The 19,499-nt window shown below is 37.9% G+C and overlaps 1 protein-coding gene across 1 annotated transcript in view; it reads left to right on the top strand.

Moving 5' to 3' along the window:
• Dnajc15 (DnaJ heat shock protein family (Hsp40) member C15) overlaps nucleotides 1-19,499 on the top strand; it is a 58,031-nt gene that overhangs the window by 12,177 nt on the left and 26,355 nt on the right. The window contains exons 2-4 of the mRNA XM_028752708.1: nucleotides 7,755-7,806; nucleotides 11,698-11,771; nucleotides 19,239-19,315. Coding sequence (XP_028608541.1) covers nucleotides 7,755-7,806; nucleotides 11,698-11,771; nucleotides 19,239-19,315 — 203 coding nt within the window. The remainder of the gene's footprint in view (nucleotides 1-7,754; nucleotides 7,807-11,697; nucleotides 11,772-19,238; nucleotides 19,316-19,499) is intronic.

Below are 19,499 nucleotides of genomic sequence, written 5' to 3'. Positions count from 1 at the left end.
TCTCTCTCTCTCTCTCTCTCTCTCTCTTTCTTTCTTTCTTTCTTTCTTTCTTTCTCTCTTTCTTCTTTTTTGAAACAAGATCTCACTTTGTAGCCCTGACCAGTCCAGAACTTTCTTTGTAGACCAGGCTGACCTTGAACTCATAGAGATCTTCCTGGTTTTGCCTTCCAAGTGCTGGAGTTAAAGGTATGTGCTGCTATGACTATAGTTTGATTGTTTATTGTTTCTGTAGGAACAGGTACACCTGATAGACCCTGGGGTTTTGAATCATACATATCTAAATCTTCAAAAAAATGTTTTACAACTAAAACTTTCTAAGTATGATTTGTTCACTCCCTAAGATTCATTTTGAAGTTTAATTACTACCCTGTGTGAGGTATTGAGAAGGGCAGGGTCTGTGGGAAATGGGCAGTGTTAATAAAGCCATCAGGGGGATGGAATGCGTGGCTTTATAAAAAGAGAAAGAAAGACCAGTAGGACATATACACACACTTCTTGCCCATTTCTTGCCGCGTGGCCCTATATCACCAACTCGTCAAAAAGGCCATTACTAGATATGATCCCTGGCTCTTGGGGTAGAATCATGAGCCCAAATAAAATATTTTTTAAAATGACTTACACAATCTATGACATTGTATTATAGGTTTTTAAAAAACACATTACCCATATTTTTTCAGCACATACCCTAGTTTTCTGAGACACTTAGCAACTTTCTATTTCTGTAAGTTTCTAAATACATTGTTGAGTGTGTCATTGTATGAGCAATTTTAGGGATCCAGTTACTTTGGTATAGTTGGTAGAAAATGGCTGACCTTTACTAACTTTATTCCTGATTCTGCATTTAGCTTTTATGTTGCTTTTCAATCTGATTTTCCTCATTTTGTCACTAGCAGTTTAGTTTTAAAATCTCATTGTTTAAAAAGTAGTAAAAGGTGTGAGGGGATGGTTGAGTTGGGAAAGCACTGCTGTGCAAACGTGAGGCCCTGAGTTCAGATCCTGAACACCCACCTAGAATACCAGTGTCAGGGCTCGCCAGCAAACCTGAGCTCTAGGCAGACCCAGCTCTCAGGCCAGCCTGCCTGGTCAAATCAGTGAACTCCAGGTTCACTGAGAGACCTAGCTCGGAAACTAAGATGAAGGAACTGAAGAAGAACAATTCTACCCTCTGCATGCACACATACATGTGCATGTACCTCTGTGCACATCAGCATCCACACACACACAAAGACAAAAGTATTCAAAGAAAAGATTAAAGTACACCTTCATTCTTTCGGCTGGATCAAGTAGGGTTTGCTTACCTGGAACAGGACTGGGGATATAATTGAGTGAAAGATTGTTTGCCTAGCATGTGCAAACCCAAGCTTGGTCCTTAGCACCCCAAGAAAAAGCAGTCAATCATGGTGGCACTGAATTGCAGTCCAGGCAGAGTCAGGAGGTCCTGGAGTCAAGCGCTCACGGGGAAGACCTTGGCTCAAACAATAACAAAAATATAAATGAAAAGCCAAAATAGAGCCTTTTAGCCTGAAGATTAGGACTTACATTTTAGTAATGAAGAATTAGCATTTTACTGAGCAAATATGAATTACTGTTCAGCAGAGTAATACAGAGAACATGTTGATACAGTTCTGTCCAGTAAACAGTGGGTGTTCAAAAGCTCTATGGGTTTTGCTTGTTTTTTTGTTTGCCGTGTGTGTGTGTGTGTGTGTGTGTGTGTGTGTGTGTGTTTTGTAGATTTTTTTATTTCTTTTGTTTGACTTGGGGACTCAATAGGTAGCCTTGGCTGGCCTGTATCTTGCTATGTAGATTAGGTTGGCCTGAAACTCATAGAGATAGATCCTCCCGCCTCTCTCTCCTCTCAGTGCTGGAATTGAAGGCACATTTCACCACTCCTGGCTCCATTACATTCTTCATGTCATTATGTTTTCCTGGCAAAGCATGAGGACCTGAGTTTTATCCTAGAACCCACATTAAGAAAAGCCAAGTATAGCAGTGCACTCTCCCAACACTGGAGAGTTAGACACAGGCAGATCTCGAGGTTCACAAGTAGTACTTGGTGTGTTCTAGACCTGTAAGAGACCTTGTCTCAAAAAAAGAAAAAAAAGTCGTTGTTGTCTAAGGAACACTACCCAAGGTTGCAACTCTGTCTTCTATTTACATACACACACATGTCCACATCCACATGTGAATATGTACGTACATACATACATACATACATACATACATACATACATACATACAGGTCAAATTAATCTCCTCTGTGTGAACCATTTGCCAGACTAAAGATTGACTCTCTTTTATTTCCTGTTTTCTCCATGTGGAATTAGAAATGTGGCTTCCTCTCCATATGAGTCATTCCCAGATGTAGAGGATTAGAAAGTTATTGGTGATTTATAACTCACTATTTGTGCTTCAGAAGAAAGACCAGGTCTATATAGATAGTGAAGAGTGCATGTTTTTCCTGCTGAGACCTGAGTTCAGTTCCTAGCCGAGTACCTCATAACTGCCTGCAACTCTAGCTCCAGGAGATTTACCTTCCTCTTCTGGATTCCTGGGGACCTGCACTCATAAGCAATAGCCTCTTTGCACATACACAGATAATTAAAAATAAATAAATAAAAGTACTGATGGACTTTAAAAAAATCAAGACAAAAATTTCTTATGTAGTATAAGCTTTCTTCAAATTCCTTCTGTAGGCCAAGCTGGCCTCCAACTCTAGCTACTGCTTTGCCTCCCAAATGCTAGGATTACAGGCCCATGCCAACCATGCTCACCTCCCAATGGCAGGAGTATTTTAATGAATGAAAAAGATAGGCAATAGTGTTTCCTGGGATATAATATCCTATATCAACTAAGCTTTGATTTAATTCTGCTTATGTCTAACATTTTACTTAACATTTCCATATCTAACTTGATTAAAAGTACTTATGCTAACTTTAGAGTAGAAAGCTAGTTGTGTAGGATATATATACATTTTTCAGATTGACTTCAATTTCTATTTCCTCCTCAGTAAATACTTCCTTCATCAAATTATCTTCAACAAAATCATCCACTTACTATGGATGTGCTATCAGCTGTTTATGCTATACATAAACTGTAGAAATTAATTAATATACTTAAAGAGATAATTCAGATATTTTTCCTTTCCAATAGGGCATTTTAATTATAGTAAATAAGATGGGATTTTGAGTAGTCTTGTCATTCTTTGTCCTTTAGTATGTAAATAAGATATGATTGCACAGTTTTGGTCATTTACTTACAGAACGTACCTAATCTCGTGATCTAACTTGCGTTTGTTTGTTAGTGTATTTAAAAGTCATAAGCCCTTTTTCACTTCTCCCTTTATAACAACTCTTGATACCTAAAAAACTGAAAGAGGCAAAGTGGTATCTATATACAACTTCAAGTAATAAATAGATTGACTTTAATAATGATAGAGTATTGTAAATATTGTAACAAGAATAGCAGTAAAGATCTTTGGAGAATCTCATGGAGACAGTATTGGAGGCCTACTATGTACAGGGCACATTTGATAGAGACCCTACATATATATGCATGTAATAAAGTGGTGGGCACATTAGTGAAAGTTCTAGTTGCAATAAGTGGGTGATTTTGTTGAAGATATTTTGATGAAGAAAATATTTGCTGAGGTGTTGGCAGGAGAAGTTATTCAAAAAAAGATAATAAATCACTGAGAGAAACAAGAGCTGGGGAATGTCCCTCAAGTGAGGAGGCAAGGCTCTAAACTATGACCAGAAATCTGAGAGTTCAGGCATGAAGAAACACTCATTCAACCGACCTGCAGCCCAGGAAGATCAAGGCAGAAAAGGAATTGGGCAGTCATATGCTATTTCACCTTCATCCTGTTGTCAACCAGAGGCCAAAGGGTGAGAGTACTGAGTGGCAGAGTTTTAGAAATAAGGGAAAATACACAACTAGACAAAGGCGGGTAGAGGATGAGCCTGTGGAAGCAAGTAGGGAATAATTAGAGTACTCGGTGCTTAATTAAATTAAATTGGTTTGTTACTTTTAAATACAATATAGTTACACAAATTATTAGAAAAAGTGATTGCCTAGGGGGTTAATATTTCCTAATAAAATATCTTTAGTACTGAAATAAAATCTCTTTGTAATTGTAGAGGCAACTGCTAGATTTCTGAAGACATCGATAGAGACCAGAGTCTGACCTCAGTAGATGGAACTGTTTATTGGCACACAGCACGGGGCAGCCTCTCTCCCTAAGGAAGTTGAGGGGTCTACCAAGGGGAAAAGTTGGTAGAATGAGAGGCTTGAGAATGGGAAACTGTTGCAGCTATGGGGGCCTATGTGTCTCTCCTCAGTCTATCTTCCTGAAATTGTTTGCTCAACCGCCATTCATTTTCTGTGTTTCTTTCATTCAGCTGATTCTCTCAGCTGATAAGTCTGACCAAGGTCATCTGTAATCTCATGGAAATCCCTTTTTACAATAGAAGCTTTCTGCCAGCAACTGTTTGTCTCATATATTTTTTAATTCTTGCCTTAATAAAATGTTGCAATAATTATCATACAAAGAGTTTGAAACTAGAGTAACTCTGTTATATAGGACAGAAACCAAGGAGACCCAAGTCCTTTTTGTCCACAGTATTGATTCCATGGTAAAAGAATTTATAAGTGGACATTACAGGCCAGAAAGAAAGCTTTATTTAGAAAAGAACTTGAGATGTGCATGTGGAAGCAAAAATATAAGACTCTGGCCAGCAGTAGCAGGTGGTCTTGCCAGGCAGGACCTCACTGGGCAGGTGGTGGAGCTTGTTACCTCATGTTTGAGTGGGCTTGATTATATTCAAAACTTTAAATTATTTGTGCATGTGTGGTTAATTAGGACTTAGATCATTCTCTTGCTAGTGGGGAGGTAGTCACATACACTGTGCAGATGACCTTGGAGGACATTAACAGACTCAGAGTAACAGTCAAATGTTCCTGGTGGAAGCTTACCGAGTGCTCATTCATCTTGAGGCTGGCAATGATTTAAAATGCTCCTCATTTGTGATTGCACAGAGCAGGCAGTTGATCTCAATAAGTGCAAAACAAGGAAGAGATGTCTTAATGGGGGAGGGGAGTTCTTTTGTTTCTGGTCTCTGACTCCCAGCTTGCTAATTGTCTCACCTCAGTTTTAAAGTTTTATAAATGATTGTGTATTTAACCTAAGGAACATGGGTTAATTTTCTGGAGCCTTCCTCAGAAATCAGTTCTTTGAATCTTCGTGTGCTTAGACAATGTAAGGGCCAGAGGACTCTGCTAAGACTTCTGTCGAACCTCTCATATTTGATATTGGATGGTTATTTTACTGATTTTATTAAAGCAGTTGACATTTACTATTTAACATGTGCCATCCCATTGTGCTAAGACCTTTATAGATATTCATACACTTTGTCCTAATAATAACTGTCGAGTGTGTGCAGACTTGATAGCAGTTTGGAATGCATCAGTAAGTTCTACAAATAGTATATAGAGCTTTACATTCTGGCAAGAGTATTTTCTTACCATTTCGTTGTTACTGGCATTCTCTGCTTATTCTTGAACACTGTATCATGTTTATGAGCCATTTAGATGTTAGCCCTATCCCACACAAACACTTTGAACCCAAGACCTTTTCATGAGGCACATTGTCTAAGAATTTTGACTCTAAGAATTTTTTTAAAAGATGAAAGCCCTTGGCCTAGTATCCTGCCTGCTCTTACGAGATTGATTCTCTTTTGTTGCTAATTTGGAGGAAGTCCGCTTGTATATCGGATATATGCTGCTTGTTGTAAAGACTTCTGCCAGTCTATAGAAGATTGATGCTATAGTAGTATTAAGAACAGGAAGGGTTAGTATAGGCGTGAATGGGTGTTTCTAATGAGATGAAGATATAAAAACTATAAGGGTAATAGATTTTCCAAGGAAAAAAGTAGTTTGATTAAAACAAGGACATTAAGGAAGATGTAGAAAGTTTATAACACCATGACACAGCACCAAGGAAAGCTCTAAAAAATAGCAAAACCATATATGGTCTTTGAATACGCTTAGCCCAGGGAATGGCACTTTCAGGTGTGGCCTTGTTGGAGGAAATATGTCATTGTAGGGGTGAGCTTTGAGGCCCTCCTCCTAGCTACCCATGAGACCAACTTCTTCTGTTTGCCTTTGGAATAAGATATAGAACTCTCAGCTTCTCCAGTGCCATGCCTGCCTAGATGCTGCCATGATAATAATGCACTGAACCTCTGAATCTGTAAGCCAGCCCCAACTAAATGTTGTCCTTTATAAGAGTTGTCTTGGTCATGGTGTCTCTTCACAGCAGTGGAAACTGTAACTAAAACACCATACCTCTCTAGAACATTTCCCATACTTAATTCCCTTCTGTTTAGTAAAAATGAGGCTAGGTAACCTAAAAGGAACTTTGAAGTTTCTCTTGCCTCTGAGTAGTTCAGTGCTTTTGCTCGTCTGGAAGGGAGTGAGTAGTCCTTAAGTAGTGTCATAGGCTGGTGGAGTTTGAGATAGGCTTGAACCAGGATGGCAAGACTAGGGGAATTTGCTTCCCTATGAAGATCTCTAGATGGCTGAATAAGTTACTGGGCATTAAATTTTGCACCATTGTGCAGCTGCCCTTCTGATCTTATGATTAGCATTTTAAAGTCAAATTATGATTAAGCTTTGATTGCTAAAGACTTAGGTGTATCTTTTCTCATAGAACTTTCTGGCTCACTTTTGGGTAAGTTCTGTGCAGATAACCATAGCTTTTGGTTTAAAAAAACAACAGAAATCTAAGGGAGGTTTGTAATGAATGCCTGACTAAAGAGAAATTCTTCACTCTAGAAGACAAGGAGATCCAAGGATACTGGGTTCAACCATTGTTTCTGCCACAACCCTCTTTTTTATGGTTGACATATTTTCCTAAGATGTTTAAGGAAAAAAGCTTAGAATGATATGGACATATAACCAAGTTTAAGTAGATCTTTTCCATCAGAATTAGCTCATTAACTTTATGACATTCTGAATTAAAGACTCTTGCTATAAAATAATTTTACCTGTCCTAGAAGAATAGAAAATTAATTTAAAAATCATTTGTTATTTTTACTAATTTTTGAATTTTTATTTCTTTTCTAAAGATGTATCTAAGGTTTTATTAAAATTCTAAATACAGTAAATACAATTGAGCATTGAAAGCATAAAGTATTACAGAGGAAAATATGTGATTTTATCTTTATGGAAATAAACATTAAACCCATTATTGAGAATAGTCTACAGAAAAGATTTTAAGAGGACATAATATGAAACCCTTAGGTAGAATGAGCTCAGAAATTAAGTGAAAATCTGGAAATATTTTAGGTTACTAAAAATTAGCTGATAACTGGGAGGTGGTAGCACTCAAGAAGCAGAACCAGGCAAATCTCTGAGTTCAAGGCAGCCTGGCCTAGAAAGTGAGTTTCAGTTCCAAAAGAGTCAGGCTACACAGAGAATTCCTGTTTTGAAAAACCATGTTGGAGGTGGGATGGGGGTTGCCTGTGTGGGTAGGGGAGAGAGAGAAAGAGAAAGAGGGGAGAGGGAAGAAAGAATGAATTAGCCAATAAAGCAAGCAACATATAGAATCCCATAGACAATATAGATTTTTAAGTTGTCTTCTTCATAGCAACACTTGAAGAAAATTTATTTAATGTAATTATCATTGTTACTGAGGTGATTTACTTCCATAGCATCGTGTGCACGACTCTAAATGATAATATTTTTTTCCTCTGCAGGGAAGAAGGTTGATAGCTGTAGGACTAGGTGTTGCAGCTGTTGCATTTGCAGGTACGTTGTTTTGGTTTTCAGACATAATACTTTCCCTATTGTTTACAGGTAACCTAGCAGTAATCAGTCAAGCAAAATATAAATAAGCTTTATAGTAAAGAAAATTGTTGGTCAGTGAACTAAGAAAACTAGCTGCATAATGGTTGATATTCCTGTATATTCTTTTCCAGTTTTTTTTACAATATACAACAATAAGAAATCTTTAGTATGGGCTGATGAGATGGCTCAGTGACTAAAGCACTTCTATGCAAACCCAAAGGTCCAATTCAGACACAAGAACACATGCTAAAGTCACACAATCGATCATGTAATTCCAGTGGAAGGCTGAGACAGGATCCTTAGAACTCCTGGACCAGTCAGCTTGGAGTATACACCAGTTAACAACAGAAAGACTATGTCAAACCAGGTCAAAAGTGAGGCCCAGCATGCTAGGTCATCCTCTGACCTCTGCATACCGGCTGTGTCACATACATTATTCTCCCCTCCCCCACACATGTAATAAAGAAAGAAAGCCTGCTGGAGAGATGGCTCAGCACTTAGGAGCACTTGCTGCTTGCTCTTCCAGAAGACCAGGGCTCAGTTTCTAGCTCCTACATCAGGTAGTTCACAACTACTCTAACACCTCTATTGGAGCCAACCCTTTTTTTTTTTTTTTTTTTTTTGCTTTTGCAGATACATGCCCACAAATATACCTAAATAAATAATAAAGTAAATCTTTAAAAAATAAAAATATTATGTTTTATTTTTTGCTATTAACCAATCATGTGTTTGTGTACATGTATGATGTATGAGTCTGGGCAGGAGTACATAGACAACTTTAAGGAGTCAGTTCTTTTTCTACTAAAGAGGATCCAGGATGGAACTTGGGTTGTGAGGCTCAAACAACAAGTACTTTTACCTTCTAGTCATCTCTCTGGCTCTAAAATCTTTAATGCAATGCAATATAGGTGATGGAGTTTCCTTTATGCTCTCATGTTTATACGGGCTTAAACATTTTAAGATATGGTTTTCTTCTGAAGAATATAGCTGTTCCTTGACTACTTAGTCATCTCATAACTGTTGATAAACTGTTTTCTTTTTTCTTTCTTAATTTTTCTATATAGCTTTTTGTTTGTTTATAAACGTGGGAGAATTTAGTTCACCACCAGAATTATCTTATTAGAAAAGATGATTTTAAATATTAAAAATACTTATACAATTATTAACTTACAACTTTAAATTACATAGCTATTTCCTCACTAAATGTTAATCTGCTCATATTCCCTTGTGTTAATTTTGTTTGTTGTTGCTTTGTTATAATACCTTGATAAACAACTTGGGGGAGAAAGGGTTGTTTTAGCTCACAATTCCAGATACAGTTATTATAGCATAAAAATAAAGGTGCCAGAAACTTAAAGCAGCTAGTCATATCCACAGTCAAAACAGAAAGAGAATTATTGCATGCATGCTTGTCCTCAACAGTCTTTCTCCACCCTTACTCAGTTCAGGATTCTCTGTCTAGGGAATGGTGTCACCTATAGTAGGCAGTCTTCCCACACCAATGAACATAATGAAGACATTCTACAGACATGTCCATAGGTCAACCTGAGCTAAGATGGCCCTTTATTGAAACACTCAGGTGATTTTTAGACTGTGTCAAGGTGACAATTAAAATTAACCATTATACCATGTTATTTAAGTTTTTGTTTCTAAATTCTATGGATTTGATAATGTTAATTATATTTTTTCTTTGGACAAAGCTACATTCCATTGGGTGTTAATACAGTTAAATTCAAATACAAAATGACAGAGTTTTATTTGGTTTTTTTATACAGTATTTAATTTTACACAGTTCTCATTAGAAACAATCAGAACTTAAAATTAACAAGACACTTTAGATCTTTTTGCCAGCAGGGATATGTGCCGATTTTATACCATAGCTAACTACTTTTGAGCTTTGATGAGAAAAAGATAGTGTTTTTAAAGGAATCCTGAAAGTTGTCATAAACATAAATTAATTTTGGTACTATTATAGGGTAGACATAATTATAAATTCAACTGTGAATTTTTCATTTTAATTTAGAAAAAGGATATATCTTATCTGCTCTTTTTTCAGACAATGACAAGAACTTGTGTGTACATTTTACACAGAAAAAGTTCATGTTACAAATTAGAGTAGCAGAACTTGCCCAGAGCTAAATAAAACTGAGTAAAAGAACTTAGGAGGAGGTATACTTCCGTTTGTTGCAACTAGATCTTCTAGTTTATGTTTAAATGAACCTTCAAATATCACTTCCTGAAATCTTTATCTTTCCTTTTCACTAAGGAGTTTAGTAGGTGTGCCTGATTGTGGTTTTCAAGAACTTTGAGGTGATTTGAAAGTGATGTTTTAGCCGGGCGGTGGTGGCACACGCCTTTAATCCCAGCACTTGGGAGGCAGAGCCAGGTGGATTTCTGAGTTCGAGGCCAGCCTGGTCTACAGAGTGAGTTCCAGGACAGCCCGGGCTATAAAGAGAAACCCTTGTCTCGAAAAACCAAGTTTTATATATGGAGTAAAATGGTAAATTGTCCTGAGAGATCCAGGTAGTTGAATTTTCCCACTGGAATTTTTAGTTTGCAAATGAGCTTCTGGCTAGCATTAGAATTTAGATTTGTGTTATCTTACACAAGACCAGTGGGAAGGGCACAAGTAGAACGTGTGCCTTCTGATGGTATTCTTGGGCAAAACCTTCAGAATGACTTAGGATCTGTATTGCTGTAGATTCTCACTTGTCAACACAAGGGGCTGTTAGGACACTAAACAAAGGGAAATTGAAGTCAGAGTTTAGTCATTCTTTCAAAAACTCGGATATATTTTTAGAACAGAAACTCATTAAATTTTGCATCTTTGGTTAATTGTTAGGAAATCTCTGACAAAGATCAGTCTAGTAATTTTGATTTAACAACTAACATTTCCTCTCACAGAGTTTCTTATTATTTCTCTAAGTATAATAAAAGCACATGTTTTTGATTTGATTTTTCATTTCCTAATCCAATTTTATTTCTTAGTGATTTGATTTGATCACTTTCTAATAATCAAATTAGGAACATTTACTCCAACCTGCATATGTAAAAATGTAAGTTTGTGTTTAAATAAACTGAACCATTTTACCTTTCAATTTCAGTAGTAACTATAATCTAAAATATAATAGTCATTGTAATCTTTTGATCACCTTGGAGATAATTTCCACACTCTTTTCAGGTACATTGGAGCTAAGAGTGATACTAAGTTTTATGGATGAGAAATCACTGGAATCTGGCAATTTCTAAATGAGATTAAACATTTAAAAACCAAAAAAGGAAAAATAAAGTAAGATTTTAGAGAAAGTAAACATCCAAAGTGAGAAAAACAGATCAGCATCCCTTTAGGAAATAGCTTCACATGCGGTTGCTTTCTTACTCTACAGGTTACTCTAGTAAGTGCGTTCCTATACCGTGTGTCTTCAGAAGTGTTTGTTTCCTGTGTATTTCAATGTGATTAGCATCATAAATGGCAATATGATCATTTAGTATCATAAGTATCTGTTACAAACAGTGACTTGTTCTGTTCATTTTATTGTGGAAGGAATATTAAGATGTTATTGAATTCTGTAACATTTTATAAGTATAAAATATTATACATATAAACACTGAAAACTAATTCTATTATCATGAGCTAGAACTTGATGTGTGTTGGGCATGATAATATTAAAGTCAAAGTCTGTCTATTTAGTAAATTACAAGTTTGAAAAATGATAGATCTTTTTGATAAAATTTGAATACTCATTTGAAATAGCATTTATAAGATAAACTATCAAACTTATGTATTAAGTACTTTAAAAGTAATGACTGGCATTGATTATGAAAAATGTATTTGTTTTACTTACTGTTTAGGTCGCTATGCATTTCAAATCTGGAAACCTCTAGAACAAGTAATCACTGCAACAGCAAGGAAGATTTCCTCTCCAGTAAGTTCGATGAGGCTGTAATTAGGAAGCTCCTACTGATGTTCACTTGTTATCCTGCAGAGCAACTCAGAGCATCTCTGAACATGTCTTAGGCTTCCCACCTGGAAGTTGGGAAAAAGCAGATGTTTGCTTCCCTCACGTCACTTATGAGTCTGTCTAGTTCATGGATTTAAGTTTCTTAGTCATATCATTTTTATGTGTGAACTTCGAGTTCTGGTTTTAATGGCTAGTATACTCTAACTAGTGTTGGATAGACTGTCAGGTTTTGAAGCAGGCTCTCGTGTAGCCCAGGCTGGCCTGAGCTCTTTGCTCTTCCTGGTCCCATCTCCTGAGTCTCTGGCTATAGACATGTGCCACCATACCTAGCCTCTGAGTTTTTGGTTTTTTGAGACAGCATCTCACTATGTAGTCAGTGTTGACTTTGAACTCCTGATCCACCAGCAAGTATTGAGATTACAGGCATGTGCCATCATACCTGACATCTCTTCCCTTTTTAATGACTGTTTATTTTCTCAATAAACACTTAGTGAGAGCCACCACTTACCAATCCCTGTGCTAGGAGGTGAGAATAACAGCCAAATAAAGCAGACCAGACCTCTGCCTCCTAGAGCTTATGTAGAGTGTATTTCACCTTGATACCCTGGCTCACTGCACTTGACCATCTCAAACATAAAATTGCAAAATTCCAACCATGAAATCCTATAGGGCTATAAATTCATTTAACAGAATTCTAGATATTCTTATAGACTTGATAGAAGTGCAGAATGAATGAAAATAGGTATTAAAAAACTATAGTGTGTTGGGAGCTGGAGAGAAGGTTTACTGGTTAAGAGCCTGGTTGCTCTTCCAGAGGATTCAGGTTCATTTCCCAGCACCCACATGGCATCTCCCAAGTGTCTGTAACTCAATTTCTAGGGCATCCAACCCCCTCACACAGACAACAGCAATGCACAAAAACTAAATCAATAACTTTTCTTAAAAATTGCTACAGTGTGAATGGCAGTTTGTGATCACTGAAGAATATACCATGAGGATTCACGGAATCACTGCAATGTAAACATTGACTTATGGACATTAGAGCCAGATCTGATTAGATCAACTTGGTTTGTAGGAATTTGAGAGTGGATGAGTTGTTTTAGCAAAGACATTACAAGCCCATAGGGCTCAGTTGATGACAGCCCCTTCAAAGGATGACATAATGGCAAGTAATTCAGCCCATGTTCAAAAGAACTGCAAGAGAGTTTTTAAAAACCTGAATGTAGTTTATAGAATTTATAGCGTCTATAGAATGTAATTTTGTTTTCTGTTTTCCATTTATATTTAATTTGACTAGTATTGGTAGATAGACATTTTAGCATTTGTTTAGTTAGTATTCACTGCGTGTCTGCTACATGGCAGACACTGTAGGCAGTAGAATATACTCATAGACCAAAGATACTTCTCTCTGGGAGCTTATGTTTTTATATTTAGTGGAGATAAACAATTTAAAACATGGAGATTTCCAAAATTATCAAGTATCCTTAAGAAACCCAAACCAGGTTAAGAACCAAGAATAGTAGAGGAGAAGGGATATGTGTATTACCCAGGCCAGACAGAGCCTTTTAGGAGATGGGGACATGGACCGGATGAGCATTTGAAGGAACAATGTGGTGTTATGGGCAGTAGGAGCTCTAGAGGTTCCAAGATGGAATGTGCTTAGCAGCAAAGGTAATTCCAGTGGCAACCAAAGACAGTAAACTAGCCGGGGCCCAGATCTCTTACTGCCTAGGACCATGGCAGCAGCTCTCTTCTTCTTTCTTTCTTCTGAGTATGAAAGATTTTGAACAGGGGAAAGGACAGTTTGACATGCTTTCTATTAGCTTATCATTTGTCTTGCCAAATCTTCAGAGTGTAGACCAGAGTGAGCCAGAGCTCACTGTGAAGGTAGTTGAGAGGTAATAGTGTTAGGTAATAAGGGTGTGACACTGTGACAGGAATGAGAACTGTAACAGGGTTCACTGAGTTTATGTCGGCTTTGTCTGTCCATGCATGTCACTTATAACTGAAAAAAAAATTAGAAATTCTCCTGCTTCTGTTCTGGTGATCTTCTGTAAATATATGTACACCACAAATAGAAAACCTTTAAGCTTTATGGAGCATATATTATTTAATGCTGCAGAAGAAGGAAAAGGCCTTGAGAATGTCTTCATCATTGCACTGCTCAGGAGAGGCCTGCAGCAGGCCAGGCCAGCTGGCAAGCACATGCTGGAGGCTGTTCCTAAGGAGAGAAGCATGAGTGTGTTTGATGTACCATCAAACCATCTACCCTGTGGATGTGATAGTGACATACAATTATCCTACCTTTTAGTAACCCAACTTGGTTCAAAAGTTAATACTTATCAAGTCCTGTAAAGAAAGAAGTGTCTAGCTGGCTTATCTCATTTGTTGTTGTTGTTCCTGGCTTTTTCTTCTATGTTTTGTAATTCTTCGTTTTGCAAATCACCAGGCTGGTGGTTAGCATTGGCCATCTTTAATTCAATTCATCTGAATTTTATATAAAGGAAATGTTTTTAAATACATTTTATTTTTAATTATGTGTATGGATGTGGCTTTGTCCTAAGAAGCAGTGCAAGAGCCTGTGTTAGATCCCGAGCCTGGATATGGGCAAATGTGAGCTGCCTCCTGGGAGTCTTCTGCAAGAGCCTTCCTGTTCTTAACTGCCAGTTTAATCTCCTCAGCCCCACAGGAGAAAACTTTATTTTCTAATTGGTCTTTGTTTGTCGTTGCTGTTGTTTTCATTAATTTATTTATTTACCTTACCTCCTGATCACAGCTCCCCCTCTCTTCCTGCCCCTCCACAGCCCCTTTCCTCTCCCCTCTTTCCCCTTCTCTACAAAAAGGGAGGCCAACCCACCCTGACACAACAAGTCACTGCAGGACTAGGTTATCCTCTCCCACTGAGGCCAGACAAGGCAGCCGGACATTGTTTTTGTTTCTTCATGGCAATGTATCTGTTTGTTTTTTTCTTAGTCACAAGGGAAGAAATGGCCTCTGAGCTTAATGATTTTTTCTTGGTTTCCTAGGAGGAGTTTATTTACTAATGTGTTTTTTTTGTTCTGTTTTTCTGATATTTGGGTCTATTGTGATGTTTTTTCTGCCTGTAAATGCAGTCTTGCATGGTTTAGATGTCACTATTTGTTTAAGCTTTGTAGCTTACTACTTATTTCTTATTTTCAAAGTCAACTTTTTTTCTTATTAAAAATACTTTCTCATTTCTAAGACACTTGGGGGGGGGGGCAAAGGATCTTTATGATTATCTTAGGGTTTCTTTTGCTATAAAAAGACACCATAACCAAGGCAACTCATACAAAGGAAAACATTTAATTGGGGCTGGCTTACAGTTCAGAGGTTTAGTTTATTATCATTAAGGTGGGAAGCATAGTGGTGTGCAGGCAGACATGGTGGTGGAGGAGCTGAAGGTTCTACATCTGGATCTGCAGGCAGCTGAAATGGAGTGACACTATGTCTAGCTTGAGCATCAGACCTCAAAGCCCGCCCCCACAGTGACACACTTCCACCAACAAGGTCACACCTCCTAATAGTGCACTCTGTATGGGCCAAGCATTAAAACAGGAGCCATTCCTATTCAAACCACCACAATGACTCAGTCTGTTATTTTGAACTAGTGCCCCTTTGTTTATTATTTAAAATGTATAAATGAATACTAATTGGTTCAACAAATGTCTGATTACTCCTAATTTGGGGATAGAGTCCTGAATCATTTATCTTCTTCGAGGCTTTTAATTTTCTATTTGTAAATTTGTCTTTTTATTTGAAGTCATCTTTCTATGGCTCTATAATTCTTAATAGTTTCTCTGAAGTGTAGTCACCTTACCCTGTGAATGATAGCCACTCTCACCTGCTTTTCTGGAGGATTGTTCCTGTTACCGACCAAATGACTAATGAAGATCTGTTCAGCTTGAGCAGGGTGAGCGTTCCTTTGACAGTATGACATGGTATCACTTTATCCTATCTCCAAGAGAAATGAATGTGATTCCTGTTGTTGCTTGTGTGTGCTACTTGAATAGAGTAACACAAAATAATAATTTGTATGTTCCAGGGTATTTCCAGTAGACGGCATCTTCTCTCCATACTTGATCACATAATTGTTACTTGTAATAATATTGTGTTAATGGATCTGGACATTTCCATGGGATTGCAGCATTGTCAGAGTAGGGACTGCAGCATCTTATCTCTATATCCTAAGCAATTCAGTGTTGCTATACCTTATCTTGCCTCAGACACCATTTGAGTTATTATTTAATATTAGAGGAGAGAGATACTGAGTTATAATTTTATACCTGCTTATAATACCAATAGTAATTTAAAGATAATAGATTAGTATATTATAACTTTTTTAAATTGTCTAATATGACAATCTAAACTTGATGGTTGTAGAAAGCAGGATTTTCTGTGAAGCAATGTGTCTATAGTTTAGTAGTTCAGCAACATAAGCTTCCATTTCCTATTGTCTGTTTTTCCGTCTGTTTACTACGCTGGGTTAAGTGTCTGTCCACAAGACAATGTTCTTTTAGAAAGGTATGATGACTTTCAGACATGAAGTTCTTGCAGACACTGGATTTTGAGGAAACTTCTGTGGCACCATTTCCACATAGTAAAAGGGAAAATAGCTCAAGTGTCCGTGTTTGCTTTCAAGGGTAGTGACTTGGGACTATAGAGGGAATGAAAGTTTGGGAAACATTTTATTTTATGCTGACTCAAAGTTTCAGAGCTCCCTAAGGTAGGTGAAGACTCACTGCAGTACCTTTTTTTTTCTTTTGGAAGGAAAAACTTTATCAGCCTTAAGCATGATTTAAGACCAAAAGGTGCCACTGTAGAAATGGCGGCTGTAAGCAATTCAAGTAACTTGCTCTTGTCTAGCAGTAAGGTTTGCATCTAGTGAAGACTTTGGTCTCCTGTGAGAGCCTTTAGGCCCATCTGGCCTTCCTCTGTCAAGTACCCAGTTTCTCTCCAGCTCAGGTACTCCCCTGTCCTCTGTAACAGTCTCTGTGTGTTTTGCTTCTGTAGTGGGTTGAAAATGATGTGGCACTTGGAATAGGGCATGATCCTCCTCATGCCCTGTTTGATTTCTGGATCTGTATCTATATGGTAAAAGACAGCCCTTGACATGACTTGCAGTCACTCATCAACATGGAGGGGGAAGTTGCTTCTGTACCATGCACATACACTCGTTTCTTTTGTCAATATTCTTTAAACAATTACAGTATAACCACTACTTATTTGCATGGCATTTACATTGTTTTAGGGACCTACAGGTGATTCGGGGTGTATAAGAGGATGAGGTAGCTTATATACAGCTATTATGTTGCCATTTTATGTAACATACTTGTACATGTTAGCATTTCAATACAATCAGGGTTCTGGAATCAATCCCTGATATATATTATAGTCAGTAACTATAGTTACTTATTATTCCTTGTGAAAATACAGGCTTCTGTCTAGAATTGTATATGTGTGCAATCATATATGCCTATGTTTCTCTCTAAAACTTGAGTTCATATACCTACTTTTTGTTTAAAGCTCCTGAAAATAATTGCTTTCCCTTGCTGTCTCCTCTGATTTCTTCCCCTCTCCTTTCTGATCTCCCCTTTTTCCCAGTTTGAGACAGGATGTTGTAGCCAGAGGGAGCAGTGATGTGTATGCTTCTCCTGCCTCTCCCTCTAAGTGCTTTGATCACAGCCGTGCACCACCGCACCCAGCTGACTCAGTTGGCTTCATTTGCTCCTGGTTTCTGAGAAGGATCTCTGTACAGCCCAGGCTGGCTGAGCTGAACCTCACTTCTGCTTCTCTGTTGACCTTCTTTTTGCTAATTCCTGGTATTTTCTTGGATCACATTCACTTTTACCCATCAGAAGCATTTGAAACCATTTTACACTACCTCACTTTTGGCTTCTAATTTTTTTTCTATGTCTCAGTGTGGTCAGTCTTAGTGTTTTTTTTTTTTTTTTTTTTTTTTTTTTAGTTCAGTTTCAAGCTTTGATGCAGACTTTGAGGCTCAGTTTCTGTACTTGGACACCTTTGAGAGTCTGGCTCAATCTTTCACCAAGCACTGATCACACAGAACTCTCAGGACTTGTCTGTAGATTGAACTTCTTGTCCACTTAGAAATTTGATAGAAGCTTCAAATTTAATGCATTGGAACCCGTCTTCATCATACCTATTTCCCACAACTGACAACTGTTCCTTCCTTCAATCATTATGGCAGCTCTAAGCCATAAATCTTGAAGCCATTTGTGTGGTTTGAGTTCTCCAAAAAGTAGACAATTGAGGCGAAAATTGGAAAGATATAGCTTTAAGGAACAGACTCAGACTCAGCATCCTTCCAAGCAAGACAAGGGTAGAGGAGCAAGGTGGGTTGCAGTGCAGACTTAGCGAAGGCTGGTCCACAGCAGCTACCATTCAGTGTGGCTAGAACAGGGTTATGAGTTTAACTGTGGCCTAGGAAGTAAGTATAACTGCATCCAGGGTCTGAACCCTAGAGAACCACAGTGCACACACCCTCATATGGTCACTTCAGATATGGGCTGCTCTAGGAAGGGCATGGCCAGCAATCAACAGCCCTGTATCTGAGTCCTTCGGTACTGACAAGGCATCTGGACAGCACATAACTTGTCTTCTACCCCATTTAAAATTTCTCTTTTTGTCATATCCCATATTAGTCCACCAAGCAAATGTTTGCTTTCAAGATACATGACAAATATCTGTCCACTTCCCATCCCACCACATTCTCAGTACCAACTTCCTTCATCCCCAGTGTCTTGCTTGTTCACAATCATGTTCTTCAGCTGGTCTCTGACTTCCAACCTTGTTTTTTTTTCTACTCCTCAAGCTACTCCTTCCAAACAAAGCCAAATGATGTTACTCCAGTGCTCTGGTTTTTCATCCCATTTAGAATAAAAACTTCTCTCCATGGCTTACCAGGCCTTTCACAACCGGTTCTTACTACTTCTGACTTGTACTTTCCTAGCTCGCATCAGCAGCCACCATGGCCATGGCTTACTTTCCCAGCTTCTCTTGACTTTCCTGTCTGTTACCATGACACATTCTTGTTCTGTCATCCAGGATAGAGGGGAACAAATACCTGCCATATCGATATAAGTGACCTGGTCAAGGTTATCCAATGAGAAAAGCAGTTCTTTGCTTAGGGAAAGCATTGGCTTTTGCTGATACTTCAGTTATATCTCAGTAGAGAAAAATTAATGCATTGAAAAGTTGAAAACATTGTTAACCTTTTTCTTACATTCATCTTGGTTGGAGTTTCATGAGAGGATCGTTGTACAGCGCATTCGCATGCAATTTCAAGTTGATTTCTAGTAAAATGCATTGCTCTTGCTGTACCGGCGAGAGGGGTTGAGGTCCTGCTACTAAGTGCATGGAACTAATTATTTCTTGTTCTTGTCCCTGCAGAGCTTTTCATCCTACTATAAAGGAGGATTCGAGCAGAAAATGAGTAGACGAGAAGCTAGCCTTATTTTAGGTGTAAGGTAAGTGCTGCTGCATAAGAATGTTTGTTTTGTGGCCAAGATTGTCTTGAAAATTGGGAAGGGGAGTTAGAATGAGTATACACTCATATTTAAAACTTAAAAATAAAGCCCAGAAAGAACATAGCATGTTTTTGCTTTTTAAAACTCAAGGTCTGGATTAATTGAAGTTATTTATGCTGTTTGC

The sequence above is a fragment of the Grammomys surdaster genome, unplaced genomic scaffold (genome assembly GCF_004785775.1).
Source record: "Grammomys surdaster isolate TR1022 unplaced genomic scaffold, NIH_TR_1.0 125934, whole genome shotgun sequence".
Classification (NCBI taxonomy): domain Eukaryota; kingdom Metazoa; phylum Chordata; class Mammalia; order Rodentia; family Muridae; genus Grammomys; species Grammomys surdaster.
The sequence above is the reverse complement of the archived record's forward strand: the minus strand, read 5'-3'. Positions and strand labels throughout refer to the sequence as shown.